At 41.8% G+C, this 18,503-nt stretch overlaps 1 protein-coding gene across 2 annotated transcripts in view; it reads right to left on the reverse strand.

Moving 5' to 3' along the window:
- Positions 1-18,503, reverse strand: part of LOC109485957 (low-density lipoprotein receptor-related protein 6-like) — a 49,269-nt gene that overhangs the window by 12,567 nt on the left and 18,199 nt on the right. For both annotated transcript variants that reach the window (XM_019789662.1, XM_019789661.1), the window contains exons 3-5: positions 12,348-12,487; positions 8,382-8,484; positions 2,762-2,939 (exon numbers count right to left, since the gene is read on the reverse strand). In XM_019789662.1, the coding sequence (XP_019645221.1) occupies positions 2,762-2,939; positions 8,382-8,484; positions 12,348-12,487 (421 nt within the window). The remainder of the gene's footprint in view (positions 1-2,761; positions 2,940-8,381; positions 8,485-12,347; positions 12,488-18,503) is intronic.

Below are 18,503 nucleotides of genomic sequence, written 5' to 3' on the forward strand. Positions count from 1 at the left end.
CGAGCTTCAACTTCACACTACTCATCCTGGAAGTGTTTTGAGTTTTCATAAGTATATTGGAACTTCTTGAATCCCTACACATACAGCCCGCTTACTCGAATTCGCTGCCTGCTGGGTCACATTCAGACGTGACCTCCCTATCAATCAACCATCAAAATCACCTCCCAACCACCTTGCAATCGAAGCAATTCAGCCTCCTAAACAATACTTGTGTACTTCGGTTACCGGAAGTAAAAATCACGAGCGTGACAAGTGAGCTAGATAGCACAAGATATAAGGAAGGATAAATGTAATTACATACTAGGCAGGATTACTTTAAGCTCCCCTACTTTGAACCAAGGGCTGCCGTTTAAATGATAGAAAGTATGGCATGCAAGGAAATTGAAAACATGTTGAGGAAATGGAAGAAGTTTGAAAGGAAGGAGCTAATTATGAAACTTTAACTTAATTGGGACTAGGACAGAAACTGTTCAGGGTTAGAGAGTCACGCATGCAATCCCCTGCTTCCTGAATTCCCCCGGACAAGTATACACACAAGCCCACAGCTAGGCCACCCAAAATCATGCTCTCGTACTCGAAAGTAATACTTGCGCAGATCGCACATGCCTTCTACTTTAAGGTATATGTGCTTTGAGCTTACCCTCGCCGACCTACTTGGGCTTGATAGAATTTAAAAATTTGATAACCCTGGAAACAACCTGTAGAGAAACAATTACTCACGGGAGTGCAGCTTTTAATTACTGGTAATGAAGAAATTGATTATCTGACACGGGCGAGAAAAAATCCTGCCATCCTCAGAAATCGATACGTGTAGTGAGTCTGCCTCATACCAATCTAGCTCGGTTAGATTCTCCAAACTACACGCACGACGATCGCAGAGCGACGTACAGGAACACTATTAAAGTTGGATTTGTGTAACCCTTGATTTTATAAGTGGAATATGACGCAAAATGAACAAGTATGAATCAAGAGACAATAAAACACACAAAGCGTAAATAAATAGTTCTTTATCTATGAGACTCATCGGGCCATCTGTCAAATCTTTGATCGTTGAGTGGTCGCTCAGCGGGCGCAGCCTCTGTGGAAATGGTGTATAATACGGCCTGCAAGTCTGTAAAGGTATACTTGTCAACAAATACACAAAAGCTAAATATATACCTACATCAATTTTCGAATTTCTACATTTAGTCTCTCGTCTAAAGACAAGATAAATTTCAAGCGGAAAGCAAGTAAAAGGAAACAAAATGAGAATTTGGCGGAGACAAAACGTTGGCAGCTCGAAACGTAGTTCTCTCTCAGCATGGATTTACCTCTGAGTACCGGCCTGTAGCAGCTCAGCCAAGAAATCTTCGATCTTACTGTCAACTCGGCAAATTACTTCTTAAATTATTCACAGTTTCTCACCTACCCGACTAAATGACTTTCAAGGATTAAAATGGGGGAGAAAACACGAGTGTCCGGGATTCGGAGGGCCTTGTCAATTATATTGGCCTCGCTTGACCGAACGCGACCTCTCTTGGAACAACTGAAGGTCACTCGCTGACTTCATGAATTTCCCATCATTCTGTTCGCATAGGTAGCTTTGCCGTGACATTGCCCGTGACCGTTAATCGTGATGTGCATTGGGTAGACTAACATGATCATTCATCCAATATACTTCACATTATTTGAAGCTCCGTCAGTTGAGAAGGATGTCATCAGCAAACTTTTATGAGAATCGTACATCATTTTATCAAATGATATGGTAAACTTCTACTACGTTGAATGAAATTTCAACCGAAATGGAGATCATTCTGTAGGAAAAAGCCAAACAAACCCACGCATACCTTGAATAGTAGCGGACGTATTTAATTTGTTCGTGTTTTTTAAATGAAAAGCGAGGTTAAATCTACGTTCATGGAATTGTCTGTAGGTATGAATGCACACGGCAGAAAAAATATAGATGAGGCGTTGCACTGTTTGCAGTCTTTGTGCATCAAGTACTTATCAAGAATAGAAAGAAAGAAGACTAAGTTTGTAAAACTTAGGATCAGCGCCAGGATACGGTGAACTTTGAACAACTGTGGCTTATAATGACTGTACCTGGCTCGCGAATGTCGTTAACCCTCGCCCCTGCTCGACTGGACCCTCCCGTAACAAGCCGGCTGTGCGCTCAATTACTGCTGACTTCAGATTACTGATGTCGTGAAACCTCCACTTACTCTTGGCCAATCAAGGTTCACCCACGCATACTGTAAATGTTTAAGTTCTTACATTTCTGAATTCATACTGCTGTATGCCCAACCACCAACCAGATGTACAGGCATTTGCAAGACCTCGGTACAATGGGGAAAGTGAATTGTAATGGACTCTGAGGAAACAGTAGGTGCTGAAGAGGAGTAGTTTATGCAGACAAATGGGTCAGTTGGCCGGATGGTTGGTTGGTTGGTTGGTTGGTTGGTTGGTTGGTTGGTATATTGTTACTGTTGTATCAATATCTTCACCATGGACTGTTTTCATAGTTGACATTGTGGAAGGGTAAGATAGTTGGTTGCTGAACAGAGGGTCTCTGGGTAAATTAAATGAGACTCAAGGTTTTTTAATCTGATTTGTGACTGAAGGTAGTTGACAATGACAGTTGGTTGGCTGGGCAGGTTTAACAGTACTAGACAAGGGTTTAATTGAAGGCAGGTCCTAAATGTATCTTGCACCTAGCACCTGCATGGTCTTACAGTGTAAAATCCATGTCACATTATGCCTCCGAATCGGACATCATACTCACCCGCGGTGCACCACAACAGCCCGAGGTTTCCCGAGGTTGGTCTCTATGACGCGTTTCCGGTTCCGGCGGTCCAGTCCCACCATCTCTATCCGCTGCCAGGAGCTGATCCACGTGCCGGCACGGACAGAGTTCATGTTGGAGAAGTACAGCCGCCGGTTCTGTACGTCTACTGACAGGCCTGATGGAAACATAACCAGTCATCAGAATACATGCTGCACAGTTATATTGGAGAGCGAATCTCATACCCGGGTGAAATAATTTAGAAATGCATGGTAGTCTATGCATTTACCACAGGCACGCATGCAGCAGTAAATTGAAGACAGGAAATGAGATAACTTTTTCTTGGACCTTTTACCTAACTTCCTCTCAGTTACTTTGGGGTACGCGCGTCTGTCATGTGAAAATAAGTATGAAAACACAAGCAAACAGACATTGAACACACCTCGAAAACGAAACCTTGCTAATTTTTACAAGGAGGTAATAACTTCTGGAGACCCAGTATACAACAAAACCTAAACAGTCCTAAACAATCGAGTTTTATTTAAATGAGGACTTTGATAAGAAAAGGCTGGGACGACATCACGCTGAATGTTAAGTTTGTAAACATTTGAACCCAAGCACGTCTGGCAAAATGCAGTTGCTACACAGGAAATTAGACTTTTTTCACGGGCCAATTAGTCTTTCAAACATACATGTATTAAGCCTTGTCTGGAATAAGTTGAGAGAAATCCTCATCATCCAGTAATCCGATCATTAGAAATCGAAGTGGACACGAACACATGTCAGATGAGGTTAACGTTAGTCTGAATTTGTGCCGTGCATAATTTACGTGCTGGGATTAAATATGGTGGAATATAGATTACTTATAACTAAATGAACGGGGTGGCGCTGGTTTCAATGTTTATTCCCGCATAAAAACGAATAGGTTTTATATTAAATAACTGACCCATAACGAGTACACAAAACTAGTCTCCAATATGTCTACGTAAAAAATCAATGATCACATGCAATGTTTGTTTGAATTTGTCGCTGATTCTGCCTATGTAATTCCCACTGGCTTACATAGCAAGACACTTGCATATAGCAGGAAATAAGGCAACCTTTTCTGGGACCTTTGACCTAACTTCTTGTCGGTGCCCTCGACGTGCATAGCTACAGAAACGCAAACACAGAGACCGACGAATAGAGACGGTAATAGCAGAGAAGACGTAGTCGTAAAAGTTCAAAAGGTTCAAGGTAAAAATGTTCCGATACATTTTTGTTTTGACGTTTTTTTCTCTCTTTGGTATCTATTGGGTATCCATGTCTCTGGAAACCGATACCAAGTTGCCGAAAGGATCGATACCTTGTGGATACAGTAATCGGTTGGTTTAATCTGTAAGTTTCTCCTGTACGTGGCTCAAAACCATTCAATAAAGTAGGTACAAGACGAAGGGAAGTGAAACAGTGTCGCATGATAATTACACAACAGTGGTAAGTACTGCAAGGTAATGCCATCAGCGGCCCGGTCGGGAAAACTTATCAGCGAGAGTTGGCACAAGATTTGAGTATCAAAAACACTTGTAAAGGGGAGTGTTGAAATAGATATCTAACTCTAGATATCTAACTGTATATATTACATTCATACATGAAATGATTAAATGTTACCCTGGTTATGTTAAATCCCTTACCACTATAGGGTTGCGGCCGCTCAGGGACCACTAATAATTTGACAACTCCATGAATTTACTACATATTAGAAGTGTTTTTGAAGTTTGGTATGTTTTGTTTATGATCTATAAAATCATAATTAATTTAAGGATAAAACCACTCAAAGCCGCTCAGTGATCGGCCTCTAGTGGAAGGTGGCCGAATTTTAAGACGTATGCACCTGAAAGGACCTTTCCTCGTTATATTTCTGGATCGTGATGGGTTACAGGGGTTTCTACTTAATTCTGATGTCAATTTGTTATTCCAATCCAATACTCCATTCCGACGTGACCTGTGCCCCTTAACGAAACTCGTACTCTTCTGGCTTTGCATTTCCTACTGTCTGTTCCAATTTTGAAGCAAGTGGTTTGCCAAGAATGGGCATAGGACAACCATTTTGGCGATTACTTTCGAAGAAAACGATATTTTAGTCGTCTCCATGCATCAGATAAGATGGCCATAACGGGTTGGAACGGTCAACGCAGAAGATTAAATTTGGACAATAACCGCGCCAGGATATGGCAGTGTTGCCCTATATGTGTGAGAAGTGTGACAGATATGATAGGAGCAAACAACATGAGCATTCACTGGAAAGAATCCTCCAAATACGTACGATCTTTCCTTTATAACCAGAAATCAGAGAGTTTAGACCGAAAGTGTTTCGACTTTTCGTGAATGTATCGCCATTGTTGGAACTCTGGATGGGATTGTATGACGTAACTTAATCGGGTGTTGCTAATACTATAGAACTACACCATTTAATTTCTCCATGTACCGCTCACTTACTCCCACCCTGCTTGTGTTGCATCACCTACAGCCTGACCTCCCAATCAATCAACTGCTAAAATCACATCCCAACCTCCATGGAACCGTCCCTACTCGCGAGCAAACAAACAAGTGGACAAGCCCACAGCTCGGCCACTCAAAACTCCGGAGGTAATGAGTAAAAAACAAAGTCTTGTATATATATATGTATGTCAGGCTGAGTAGAACCCCGCGTTCATTATTATAATGGTTCCTCCAGTCTCGTTATAATCCTGTTGTTATTACCGGCTGCCATGTTTCCTTATACAGGTCAGTAATGTCATTACACTGTCTTGCTCCAATTATTGTATGCTCTGTAGAGCAGACAGGAACTGTCCGGTAAGTAGGGGCGGCTACAGGCGTGTAATAAAACATGCAATGTCGAGTGACTGAGGAGAAATAAAGGAAGCCAGGATGGCATGCAGGACAAAATCTTGTGGCTAACACATTTCTTCATGGAATGTCAAATATAATCATTTCTATGTTTTTTTTTTTACATTATCTACGTTTTGACGGAAATGGGCGGGACTTTTAGATTGGGCTATATTACAAAAGGACCAACGACACGTATTTCTGTGTGATTACAGAAACCGCATTACTATAAGAAAGGTTTACAGAGTCGTTTTGAGGCAGTGAAATGAAACTGTAGACGATCCCTGGAGCATGACATTGGCGGAAGTTAACGCCTCGACCAGACCTTATCTGCTTACCCGTAAAATCTGCTGAAGTTTAAAGAGGGGAGCCGCTCTCATCTATTTTACGCCTCCGTTCCTGCTGTCTGCGGTAATAAGTTTTGTAGGTAACAGTAAAACCGAATGGAAAGCTTATTTCCGCCATTAATAGGGGGAGACAATCTTGATATATGCCCTTATCATTTGTATGAGTGGATGAGGGACCGGTTCTAATCATGTTTCGGAGCGCCATTCCAGACGATTGTATGGCCAATGGCGTCAAAGTTGTGTCGGGTTAAGAATATCACTCCTAATACTGCGCCTTGGGGACAACATAACGATGTGCTAATCAATAGAATTGTACTATGACGTCTGTATTAGAATAGAAGTTTGCTAATTACTGGTTATTTCATGGCGAGATAGGGTGATATGGCAATGCGGTTAGTGTGCCGTTTGTCATAACTCAACTGTACATGTGGTGACACAATACTTGTACCTATTGACATAATTTACAAAATAAACTGAATCAAGGATAAATCAATCAAAACTATGCAGAGGTGATATCAAACATAGCAAAGAATGTAGGAACAGTATACAATCAAACAAATTCGATCGCATTTTCTTCACATATGGTCAATTTGGGACAATCCCCAAGGAATGCAATGCCGTCGATTAGTAGCTCAACATTTAACAATAAGATTTCCGTGGAGATGTAAATGATTGACAGGTGAGCACCACGATAGGACCGAATGGCTGCGGTATGAAATAGTATCCCACCGGAGTTTTTAAGTTAGCAAAACTGTTGCACGAGACATTGCGTACTAGTGACTGTAGCGTGCATGTCTGAAAACGCCAGAAATAAATGCGGGCTCAACTGACTTGAATGATTTTTTTAAAATCTGCCCACAACATTAAGTAGTCTGCGTATTACCGCAATAGGGACGATGGGATTAAGCAATAATAATGAGCAAATGATAATGTAGACATTAAAAGACAAGATCAGAGCACCGTTCAACGTCCCCCCTGTTACCAGTATCTTGGTAAAATGCACTAAAACGTACGACCACATTTGGCCTTAACAGCGTGTTAAATGGACATAGCAAAGTCTGGAGTATCTCTATAGAGTACCGTGGAGCTAGATGAAAACACGGACCCTTGTAGACTGACAGAGGAAATTGCTGGAGTAAATTTCACCTTTTGATTTCCCAGTTGCCCTGTTGTCAGTTTCAACAGCTTTCTCATTTGTTCGCCCGTTCTGCGTACTTACGTCTGGACATAAAACTTTACGAAGTGGTAGATACGGGGTGTTCCATGTATACTACTTTCTAAATATCATAGCAGTGTTTGAACTCCAGTTGGCCACACAAAACACCTTTTTCTGATACTTCTCAATGACATATTTATATGTTAGCAATGACCATGTAGACCCACTTGACAATGTACCGTATACCAATACATTGGATTGATATAAGTAATTTAGCGAGACATAAGTACATTTATGACATGCTCTGATTATCATGAAATTGATTTCTACACCTGGGGGTTAAGTGCCAAGAGACATATTTGCATTTAACTTCAATAAGGTTGACTTGACTTGTCGAAAATCTATTTGTTTATTACTTTATTGACTGACTCCTCTGGCTTGTGTGGACGTTAGGCTACTAATGGAAGTCTTTATGACCTTGTTGATGTTAGATTGTTTATTGATCGAGCTGTTGCAATGTGAAAGTCGTAAAAGCCTGACCCAGTTTTGAGTTGTGAAAGGTAACAGGTGGCGTGTAGATCACATGACGTGTGTCAGGCATATTCTAGTGGTTCACTATGCCACTTTTCCCTTTTCCCAGGCGCTGATAGCAACAAAGTCTTCAGCATAGCGTCAAAATAAAGTCCAATATGATTTTTATAGTTCGTATCGCCTAGCACGTTGACTGACACAGCTGTAACCCACCCCATACATGTATGCGTGAAGATAAAGCCACATGGAACAAAGTCAGTCTTTATTTTCCCGTCTATTCCTTACAGTTCTGACGCGTATACCAACATGTACGTATCTAAACGTATGTTAAAATGTAGCAAAAGATGTAACGGTGATGAAGCACCACAGAAAGCAGCGAAGTTGCATTGTTTCTCCATCTTGATAGAGGGCATCACATAACTAATGTAACATCGTGGCTTCATCATCAGTGACACATCCATATAGTTGTCTGTCTTATGCGTTATTAAAGTTCATTAATCGACTTTCCGACCAGCAAGGCAATTAGAGATGAGAGTATAGACTTGGATGCCCTTTCTCGGGACTGGGTCATAGAACATGTATCAATCAATAAAGATCTAGAGATTGTAGGACCGTTCATTGATTAGTTCTTCCATTCATCCGTACATTCACCCATGGTCCCATACACTTCTCCATGTCCATGCTATAATCATCACACGGGAACAAGAGAGGGGAGCCTCACCATCCACAGTACCCATAAACCTTGTCATGAAGACCTCACTTCCGGTTCCGTTGAGAAAGACACGTTTGATACACCTGTTTTCCACGTCACTCCAGTACACTCTCTGTGGAGAGACGAAGATGTGAATGTGTGGTTAGAGAAGGGAATAGTTCGACTAAAACAATATGGCGGTTGGTTACTGAAATGATCAACTATACATGTATGCTTCACGTTTCTGAGACAAACAAAATTCGTAATGTACAATCGCATCCGCTCACCACCCATCTGCATAACAAAACCAAAGAAGAAGTGTACACATTAACCAATTCAACATCATGGAATATATATATTCTCACACATCTATTTGTAATTATATGTTAGACGCACTGTAGGGGTAAAACACGTTTAACTTTCGGTCCATACATATTTAGTAAAACAGAAGACGCCCTGTTGGCGTGTGCTGAAAATCCTAGAATGCCTAGCGGCAGTGGATTTGCATGACACCATTCTTCTCTATCTACTACCATGTCCATTCTTCAGTCAAATAGAGGCATTTATATTCATACTGCATAGAAAATGATCCTAGATATCTGTCTTTCTTCTCACGGCAGTTAATCTTATTGAGGAGAGTTATCGGGTTGGCAGGTTTGGCCCCATACTTTATACCTGCCGTGCATGTAATCATGTAATGATGAACAGACAACAGACTATCTAATGCGGCAGCCTGGATGAATCACCAGACAACGAATTTATAGGAATGTGTCAAAAACCATTTCATAGATGTCTCTATACCGGTACCAGTCCTTGTCATTTTTTCTTCAGATTTAGGTTATGAGAAGTGGCAATGCTGTAAAAGACTGACGACTGATTGTAATGTTATAAAGCTACTGAAATCTAACGAAAGTGGCGGAGTTTTAAACTATATTCTAACGTTTGAAATACCAGTTAGTGGAATCCACCTATGATTCAAAATAAATCAATTAACAGTCAATGCAGATCTATTATAACATCTCCAGTAAAACACAACGATCTCATTAGACAATCCGTAGATGTATAATTTTGACGTAAATCCTTGTAACACGACAACTTTAATTGCTGGTTGTTAATATGAACTGGCATCATGTAATCTGCTTCGACTTATTTCCCGCGAGGCCCATTATTCTACCCCCAACCTACATGTTGCAATTTCAGTAATCAGGCATATCAGGTGTTGTAATCGTTACTCATTAATGATGATATCGTTATTGTCTGATGTATTTCATTACTGTCATTTACTTTAAGAGTTATCGCCATCTTATCCAACGTAACTCTAAATGCTGCTGTATCAAACGGTAAAACTGATACGGCAATTACAGCATTACAAAGCATTATCACCGCACATGTTTAAGGTTTGACATGTGTGAATTTCAGTAGATATCTGAAACAAAATAACTCTGAACAAGGTAAACTACCCTGTTTGTCACGTAATGTTCATCACTGATGGATTTCTTGCAATTACTTAAGGCTGCCTGTAACAAGATATTTCCTGCAAAACGCCGTCTACTGTACCATGTGCAGTTAATTTAAGTTCAAAGTTGAGGCGCCAGACCAAAGCGACAGAATAAAGAAATATCTTAATGCTCTGCCTTCAAAGGTCTCTGTCATACTTTTAGCTGAAATAGCCCTTACTGCCTCAAGATGAGATTTAATTTGTATTCTTGAAAAGACTGAACTGCCTTTGGAGACCAAGACACACGCCGAGTAATTAATTGCTCTTTAAGAACATAAAAACGTTGGCTTAATCCCTCATAATCTTTATTAACGAGGGATGTTAACTCTTTCCTCGTTATTTTGTACTTGGTAATCTCAGCTTCTTATCACGCGAAGGCCTTGGGAGGATACTTATTTCCTCTGGTGACCTGTTTTCCTTTCCAACTCCTAAAACGCTAGAATAAAGCAACATTCTTGGCAACAGCTCAAACGATGTTGCCAGGAGGGAGGGGCGAATGTTTATAGGACGATTACACAGAACGTCTTTATTCCTATAAGATTGATGCATGCTTTTAAGGAAGGCGATGTGGACCAGGCAGTGATTTGTCACCGTAAGACGCGCCGTCAGCGGGTAATCCTAACGGCAACGCCGCGTAGAGTCTCCTCTGATGCGCTCGCGGCGGCAGCAGTGGGGATACAGATGTCCAAAACGGTTGCAGTCACTCACCCGTAGGAAACTTTTCATGAAGAGATGGTATATAGGTGAGTAATGATGTACAAACTATATTGGACAAAGTTTAACAGGCATCTCCTAGCACTTAATTGTGTGGCTCTTGATCACTCAGAATTTCTTTCAAATAGACACTGTTACTAAGCGTCTTGTACATTAGAAGTCATTTCCATCGTGTCCTTCATTTTCAATATGCCCATGCTTCCTATGTGTATTCCATACCGAAAATGGCTATTACAACGTAACTGTACAGGGACTAGAGTTGTCGGATTGACTTATGGCGCCATAGTCACATAGTTGGCAACTAAACAGCTCATGCTTTGGATGCCCAAAACGTAACATTTCATGCCATGCTGTGTAGGAATAAGTAAGAATTTGAGTTTGACAAAAATGATACAATGTGGCACGTCAGTACAGGCACATATCCAATGGCCTTCAACATACCGAAGAATGTGGCCTTAAGCAAAAGGCTTGTCTTTTCTAAGCACAAGTAAGACAGAGAGGGCTGTCTCCCTGCAGCTGATCTTGTTCCTTCCCTGGGGGATGTTTAAGAAGTTCCTTTCCCATCAGTCTTTTTTCAGTCTATCCATAAATCATCTACCTCAGCCGGATGACTTGAGGGGAGGATAGCTACCTGTCACATCAGCGCTTCCAGGGAGATCATTTTCTTTGTAGTTTTCTCTTGCCTCAGGGTAGATGCGAACATTAAAACTCCGTGTAGGTGTAGAAAACTTGTTGCATGGTCGTTTCGCCATGTAGATGTTTAAGAATATTTGTCTGGAAACTGACTTCATGTTGTGCCAGCGAAATCTTGTCGAGTTAGTTGTTAAGTTTCTGACACTTAACGCGGCGATTGTCAATATTCAAGCACATTTGCTAGACATTATAACAACGAATCGGGGAGTCCCGAGGTTTTCCGTGAACTTCAAGTTTACCCCATTTCCTGTGTCTGACCTTTTGACCTGTAATTCTGCCCAACCAACATGCTGTCAACCTACTCTGCCTAGACAAACACTGACACACAAATCCACGGCTCAGCCACCCAAAACAATACTTCTGTACCCAGAATAACAAATGATATCACCAAGGTTGGCAAATATAGAAAATGGCAACTCTTTGACGTTGTTTGATTTGCAAGATGGCGCCTGTCGACAGGAAGCCGTGTCTGCCCCTGATAGTCAGGCAAAGTTTTGACAGGAAGCCGTGATGGATGACGGTCTCGTGAAAGGTCAGCTGGGATCGCCTCGGATATGTACGAAGTTGAGAGAGCGTGCCATCTTTGAATTGATGCAGCGTGGGTCACGCTTATGTACATGTACCTGAACTAAACCTAAGGTTGGCGAACACTACAGCTGTCAGTGAAGGAGGGAGTATTAGGCTGGGGCGTCATCGATCCAAATTCACGGATATTTGGCATACACAATGGCCAAATAAACATGGTTAACTCAGTTGAGTTAGGCTAAGAGTAGGGAAGGGGCAACAAGATTTTGATTCCCCCAATTAAAATGTCAAAATCAGCAGCTTACTAAGGAAGGTGTCATGGTACATGCGCTAGTTATTGATGTTGGATATTTCTAAGGATTTTCAAGGTCATTAACATCACAAGGCGGGTGTATCCAGATTTTTTTGCCACTTTATAATTTAAAAGAGAGAACTTCTATTCATTTAAAAGAGAGGACTTTGAGGATCCTTTGATATAGTTATTTGAATGATTGTTTTAATGATTAGCAATTCAACATGGGTGAAGGAGTGCCCGATATATATTCAACGCTATGTTACTGCCTCACCTGTTCCACTGGATCATAGTCTACCGCCACAGGTCGGATGCCGCGATCGATGACTGCCCGGGTCCACACGCCTCCCCGCCCGGGTGTCAGCCGGACTACCTCCCCGGTGTCACCAGACGCGTACACCAGAAACGTCAGCTCTGGTAGGAGGGACAACAGAAAGACGTTGTTAAGTTATGAACCTGAATATTCACGATCAGTATGTAGTACGAACAGCTAGAGTCCAATAATGCCGCAGTCACATTCTAAAGTATTGTAAAGTTTGTATGTGTAATGTATTGTAAAGGTTTCTCCTGTAAACAAAATTAATAGCTGGCTAAAGGCAAGCCAATTTTAAATTTGGATAAAAATAAATCCAAACGCAAACATACTCGTCTGCCTCTACAGCGACCCTTCCGCCTCCCACAGGCGCTGTCCTAGAAATACGACGTAATGTTCCTCCAGACGACACTAATTCTTTCTCTGGCACTATATATGATGTACAACTCCTCAGGGACGTCTGGAAATTCCCCTAAAATTCATTCCAATTTTGTAAAGCCCCTCTTTGCCTCATCTGTGCACCAAGGGGCTCGCATGCGTTATTAATGAATTGTGAAACCCCTTTGATCGGTATATTTGCGGAAAATCGCAACTGATGAAAGTTTCTCACGGCGTATCACATGTTCTGCCAGGTTCTGCAAGATTCTGACCTCAACTGTTAACCTTTGACTTAAAACTACACAATTGATGCCCACACACCCAGGAAAGAATTATTTGCAATTGAAGCCAGACAGTTGAAAAATATTTTCCAGAATAAAAGTGACCATTGCAAAATATTCATTGCAAGAGGAAACTTTCTGACACACCTCACCACAAACGTTACTTGCAGAATATTTGAACACATGGCATTATCTTGTGTTTAACATCTCAGTACATGTCAGGTTTCGCCAGCCAATTTTACCTCGTACCAGTGAGAATGCCCTTGTTAACAACACGGCCGCTCACCGGAACAACATAAGGTCATTTACACCTGTCACAATGTTCTATCTCTGACATATCTTCGTTCGAGCAATCGAAACATGAAGGAAGAGCCGTTATTTGGTGATGATAAGTTTGCTGTTTAGAGTTTGGGCACGTCACAGACTGCATCTTTTCGACATTTCATGAGTAACCTGTCAGCCTGCCTTCTTGTGATCATTGTTCAGATGACACGTTAAGATTGGATATAAAACGCCTGACCTCCCCGCTGTCAGGTTCCGTAACGGTCATCATGGTTTGTACACAGTGTTTCATCAGTCATCTCTTGGCTTATACTTTAATCCCCCGTCACACATAGCCGACCATGACCTCCCGACCTTCTGCAGACCATGGATGGGAACTGGTCGTGAGCAAGGTCATCTGTGGTCGGAAAAGTTGCCTTTAAAAGTCGTCAGCACCAGCCGACTATACAGTATAAAAAAAACAAAGAAGAGCAAGTCATATTCTGCCCGTGGAAGCAATGAGAGGAGCAAACTGCACATGGAAGGAAATTGGACGGATTCCATGATCCAGGCAACTCCTAACATAGTGACGACGTCGGTTGGGAGTGGTCGTAGCAAAGTCGTGAGAAGTGCCTAATGACACGACTAGTAGCTGTAGCTGAATGTGTGACGGTGGCTGAAGTCAGCTCCTCCTCTGTTTCTCCCTCTATGACTCCATATCTATGACTTCCGTACTCCAGACCTTTCCATCCCGTACCAGTTGTCATGCTTTACGGTGCGGTCTCATACGTCGTGCGATCGTCATACGATTACGGATTGCAGGTGTTCTTGTGACAGGTGTGAATGTGCTGTGCTAAATTCATCTGCCTTCATTTGCTGGAAAGGCCGTCCTGGCCATTACCGGCCGTAGTTTCATTCACGCGTACGGCCTGCTTGAAACTTTCACGGCAACAAAGTCGTTTGACGACTTACGACGAATCTGACCATGCCGCTGGATCACACATTTGTACTCAACCAGCAACCCAGCCCGACTTTATTCCCTTTGTTGTTGTCTCCATTCCTCTCGGGCTGACTCCCCCTTACGCTCTATTTGGCTTATTTGATTCATCTCCAGCTTCTTGTCTTAATCGTTACCCAGACGCCGCCAGCGCCATTATTCATACCTGCTGATTTTCAATATGTTGAGGCTTTATAGTCATAATGGCGGACTCTACTCCCTCGGGCTAACCTGGTCTTTACTCTCGCGTCTATTCCTTGTTAGCTGTTCAAAGAGGATAAACATTACGGTAAGTGTGGTCACTGTTGAAAGCTCTCCTCAGTTTTTTAAGACGTCATATAATCAAACTTTACTTGCAAACTTATGCTAGAATGCGAATTGTAATGGAACACACAGATACGACAATATAAAAAAAGGCAGAAAAATGTCTGGTCTATCTTTCTGATGTCTGTAGTACATTACTGGAGGGTTTGACGTCTTCCTTGGGGCAGTGGCTAATGAATAGGCCCAGGTTTTTACAGATATGTGGATTCTTTGGATCTCAGTAGAATGTAGCTTTTAGTAGATGGTGAAAACTTGAGGAGATTGTGGTATCTGTTTCAAAAAGACTGTTTCTTTCAGCCTTATGATGGGCGCATTTACAAATGAATTGGAAATAAAATACAAACTTCTGTCCAAATCTGTCAGTACATCACCGTCCTAGCCGGGTCTTTTTTCGCAAAAGAGGGACATAAGTCACAACTGCCTCTGCAAAAAAAAAGGTCAATCTTTACGGTATCGAACAAACCAGGACGTACAGAAGTAACATATTGCCCCCAGAAAACTTTCATTTCCCGGAGCTGACCCGGGAGACCGCAGGGAACGAGATACCGACTTGTCATGTGTCTCTGTCCTCACGCATTTGTTTCTGGGGAAGTCAGTGGTTCGGGTGATCTAAGTGGACAGGGCAATGTTGTAGGCATCAACGTCAGGACTGCGGGAGAGCCGTTAGGAGACTATAGCTAAAACTCGTTCTGTCAAACGTAGCTAAAGGCCTGTCACGTTCAGTCGTTTACTGAGCATTTAGATCGGGTCTGACGATCGCTCTAAAACGGTGGAGTCGGTACACTTAAAACGTCCACGTCTTCATACATTTTGTTACACACTCTGCCTCCACGTGTTTCTCTTATAGTTTTTGTAAAGACCTGGCGCCGTTTGTGTGGCGTTTGAAAATGAAAAGGATTAGTGCTACATGTAACTTCGACTCCCACATTCCAGCAGACCACGACGTATTGCTTGTTCGTATCAAAATACATCTGACAACGTACACTAGTCAACCATTTGAACAATCTTCGTTCGCATAGTGTAGAATATTTTCAGATCATGTATCGTGGTGTTTCCTATGTACAATGTATCTTAGACTCTTGAAATGCCTTCAACAACCACACTTCCCGTAGCTTCCTTGGCTGGCTCTACGGGATGGTTCTTTTCTTTTTTCACTTACAATTGTATAAACTTACGATATATTTTTTTTTCATATTAGCTCTAGTTCTACCCAGTTTCAATCAGAACTAATACACAACCAGAAAAAACACATTAGCCAAACAGCCCAACTCATTAAGCCTGCTAAGGACGGATAGGAGGTGTGGAAGGAGCCTCATCATAAAGTTGGCTAGATTGTGATTCCTGACACAGAACATATTGCACTATATAGGACTGAACAGTCTCTACTCCCCCCGGCTAAGCCCGCACACATCTCATGCTTACCCAGACTCCAGCCGTCACAAAGTACCGCCAGAGGCAGCAGTCTGGCGGTAACACATGGCAGGATTACCCTCAGTTCGACCATGCAGTAACAAATCATATGGTGAGATAACATCTCAGATCTACCTGATCAGATCTGATGGAGTAAGGAGACTATCACAGCCACGTTCCATGGTTCTCATGATACAGACATCAGTTACACGCCCTGCACTGGAGGCCGCGACCGCTCAGCGACCAGAGACTTGACACATCGTTGAAATGATGTCATAGATAAAGAAATATATATATATTGTTTACTTTCTGTGTGCTTTGGTCTTTCAAATCATACATACACCGTGCATCATATTCTAATTATAAAATCAAGGGTTACTAAATCCAATTTTATTTTGCTGTACGGTCTCTCAGCGTTCGCCCTCCAGTGGAATAGGGCTAGTTACCTGGTAAGCGCTATATCCATATCATGCATCGTTCACGTAAGGTATTGATATTACTTATAGAAATCCCTGTTTCTCCTCGATATATTATTACTTGCGTACAACCGAAGTTCCTTCTCATATTTCATATTACTTAGAGAATAATTTCATTTTTCCAACCCAGTACAACGTCCTTTTTTACCTTTATTGATCTTACCAACTTAAATTTCTACATTACGCCTCGAGGGACATTTGCGGGCCTTTTCAACTGTCTTCAAAGACGGCCATAATATTTGCTTTTCGGTGTAGACTATTTGTTCCTCCATTCTGCCGTGGACACAATGATTTTTAACACCACTGGGTGATGAACACAAAAACAGATTAGATATGTTATTTTTAAGTTAAAAGATCCGTGTCCTATTCAGAAAGTTATGGGATGAAAGTTACAGTTGGATTTTGCTTGGCCGGTAAACTTATAACGGTAATTGTAATGCACTCTTATACATACAGATACAACTATGAAGCGGCGGAAATATCAATGAGCTATCGTAGGATATCCACACTGAAGACAACAAAACGTATAATCGAGAGACTTGATCTTGTTCTAAAGCACTGTAGTCAGTCATACAGAATAGGGTATTAGGTAGTATAGTAATAACGTGTTTCATGTAAGGTTCCTCCCTAAGTCGAAGTCATCGATCCACGGATCTATGGGAACATCTGGCCTGCATACATGACAACATTTCTCCCCATCCAAGCACAAAGATGTCACGTCTCATCGGATGTGACAAGCGGGAGATAGCGCTTTGTTTGTACCCATGTCATTCAGCCCGATATAATGTCTATATCTCCGTCAATGTTAACGGTTTCTTCATTTGGCACAAACATATGGAACAACGTAGAAATTTACATGCTTCTGCATTAAGATACAAAGTTGCACTTTGGCAACTTCAAAGAGAGCTGGCATAAGATGATTACAGAGTCTGCAATCTTTTTGTTATGATAAAAAGAGTGATAAATGAATAATAGTTGAATCATACACGTTGAGTCGCATATAAAAGCCAGCCATTTTTAAAGCTTAAGAGTAAAAAATGTTATAAAACAAAGCGTTGTGCGAGGGATCTATGAAGAGAAACAGCCAGTAGCGTAAGAAATGCAATATATTCCATGTAATAAAAGACTTGGTTACAAATGATGTACTTTGTGATTTAGCCGGTGGAGACTGACCCCTTGATCCGCTGGTATACCCATGAAGAAGAAAGCGTCAAATCTAGTAACCATAGGTTGTGCTCCGGCCGCTCAATAAACGCAATCAGATGTATTGAAAAGCAAACAGGATTAGAGTGCCAGCGGCTATATCATAACGGTGGAATGAAAAACTGCACGATGGACTGCGGATTGGATTGCCGTGTAATTTGTTGGTATCACGTTTTGAGAAAAACAGATTACGAACGCGGAGGAAACTGATGATACCTTTTGTACAGTGTTTGATGTTGGTAGGCTTTCCTGTGGTCTCTTCGATGAAATGTCAACGCTGAGATGGATACGTTATTTAGTAGTAGATAACAGGACAGGAAACTAGAGATTGCAGTGTTTGGAGAGGTACCCTATCAATGATGCCTCCGTTATGCGTACTAACGTCCTACCGTTGCTATCACAGTCTGATACTTATATTTTACCTGCCGAATCATTCGTCACATAAACACCTCGTATGGGATGTCATTTCCCTGATGCTGCTTTGCCATGAACTTCTCCGGAGTTTGCGCTCAGACGCGCGTGTGTCAACTTTAAGAATTCAGAGCATTACTGGCGACAACATCGCAGGCGCCGGCCGGGCCTGATGCCAAAATGGTAGAGGAGAAAATAAAGTGCCGCAATTGGAGGGAAAGTCACACCCTCAATAGAACAGTAATCTAACATATAATCACTTCCAACTACAGATAAACGATCAAGATAGCAACATTTCCAGGAATCAAAGGGAAGAGAAAATAACATGAATCTTCCGCGGAGAGAAGAGTGGAGAGTGGAGTGGACTCTGCGGAGT

This window comes from Branchiostoma belcheri, unplaced genomic scaffold, assembly GCF_001625305.1.
Source record: "Branchiostoma belcheri isolate BF01 breed outbred unplaced genomic scaffold, Haploidv18h27 scaffold79, whole genome shotgun sequence".
In the NCBI taxonomy this organism is placed as follows: Eukaryota; Metazoa; Chordata; class Leptocardii; order Amphioxiformes; family Branchiostomatidae; genus Branchiostoma; species Branchiostoma belcheri.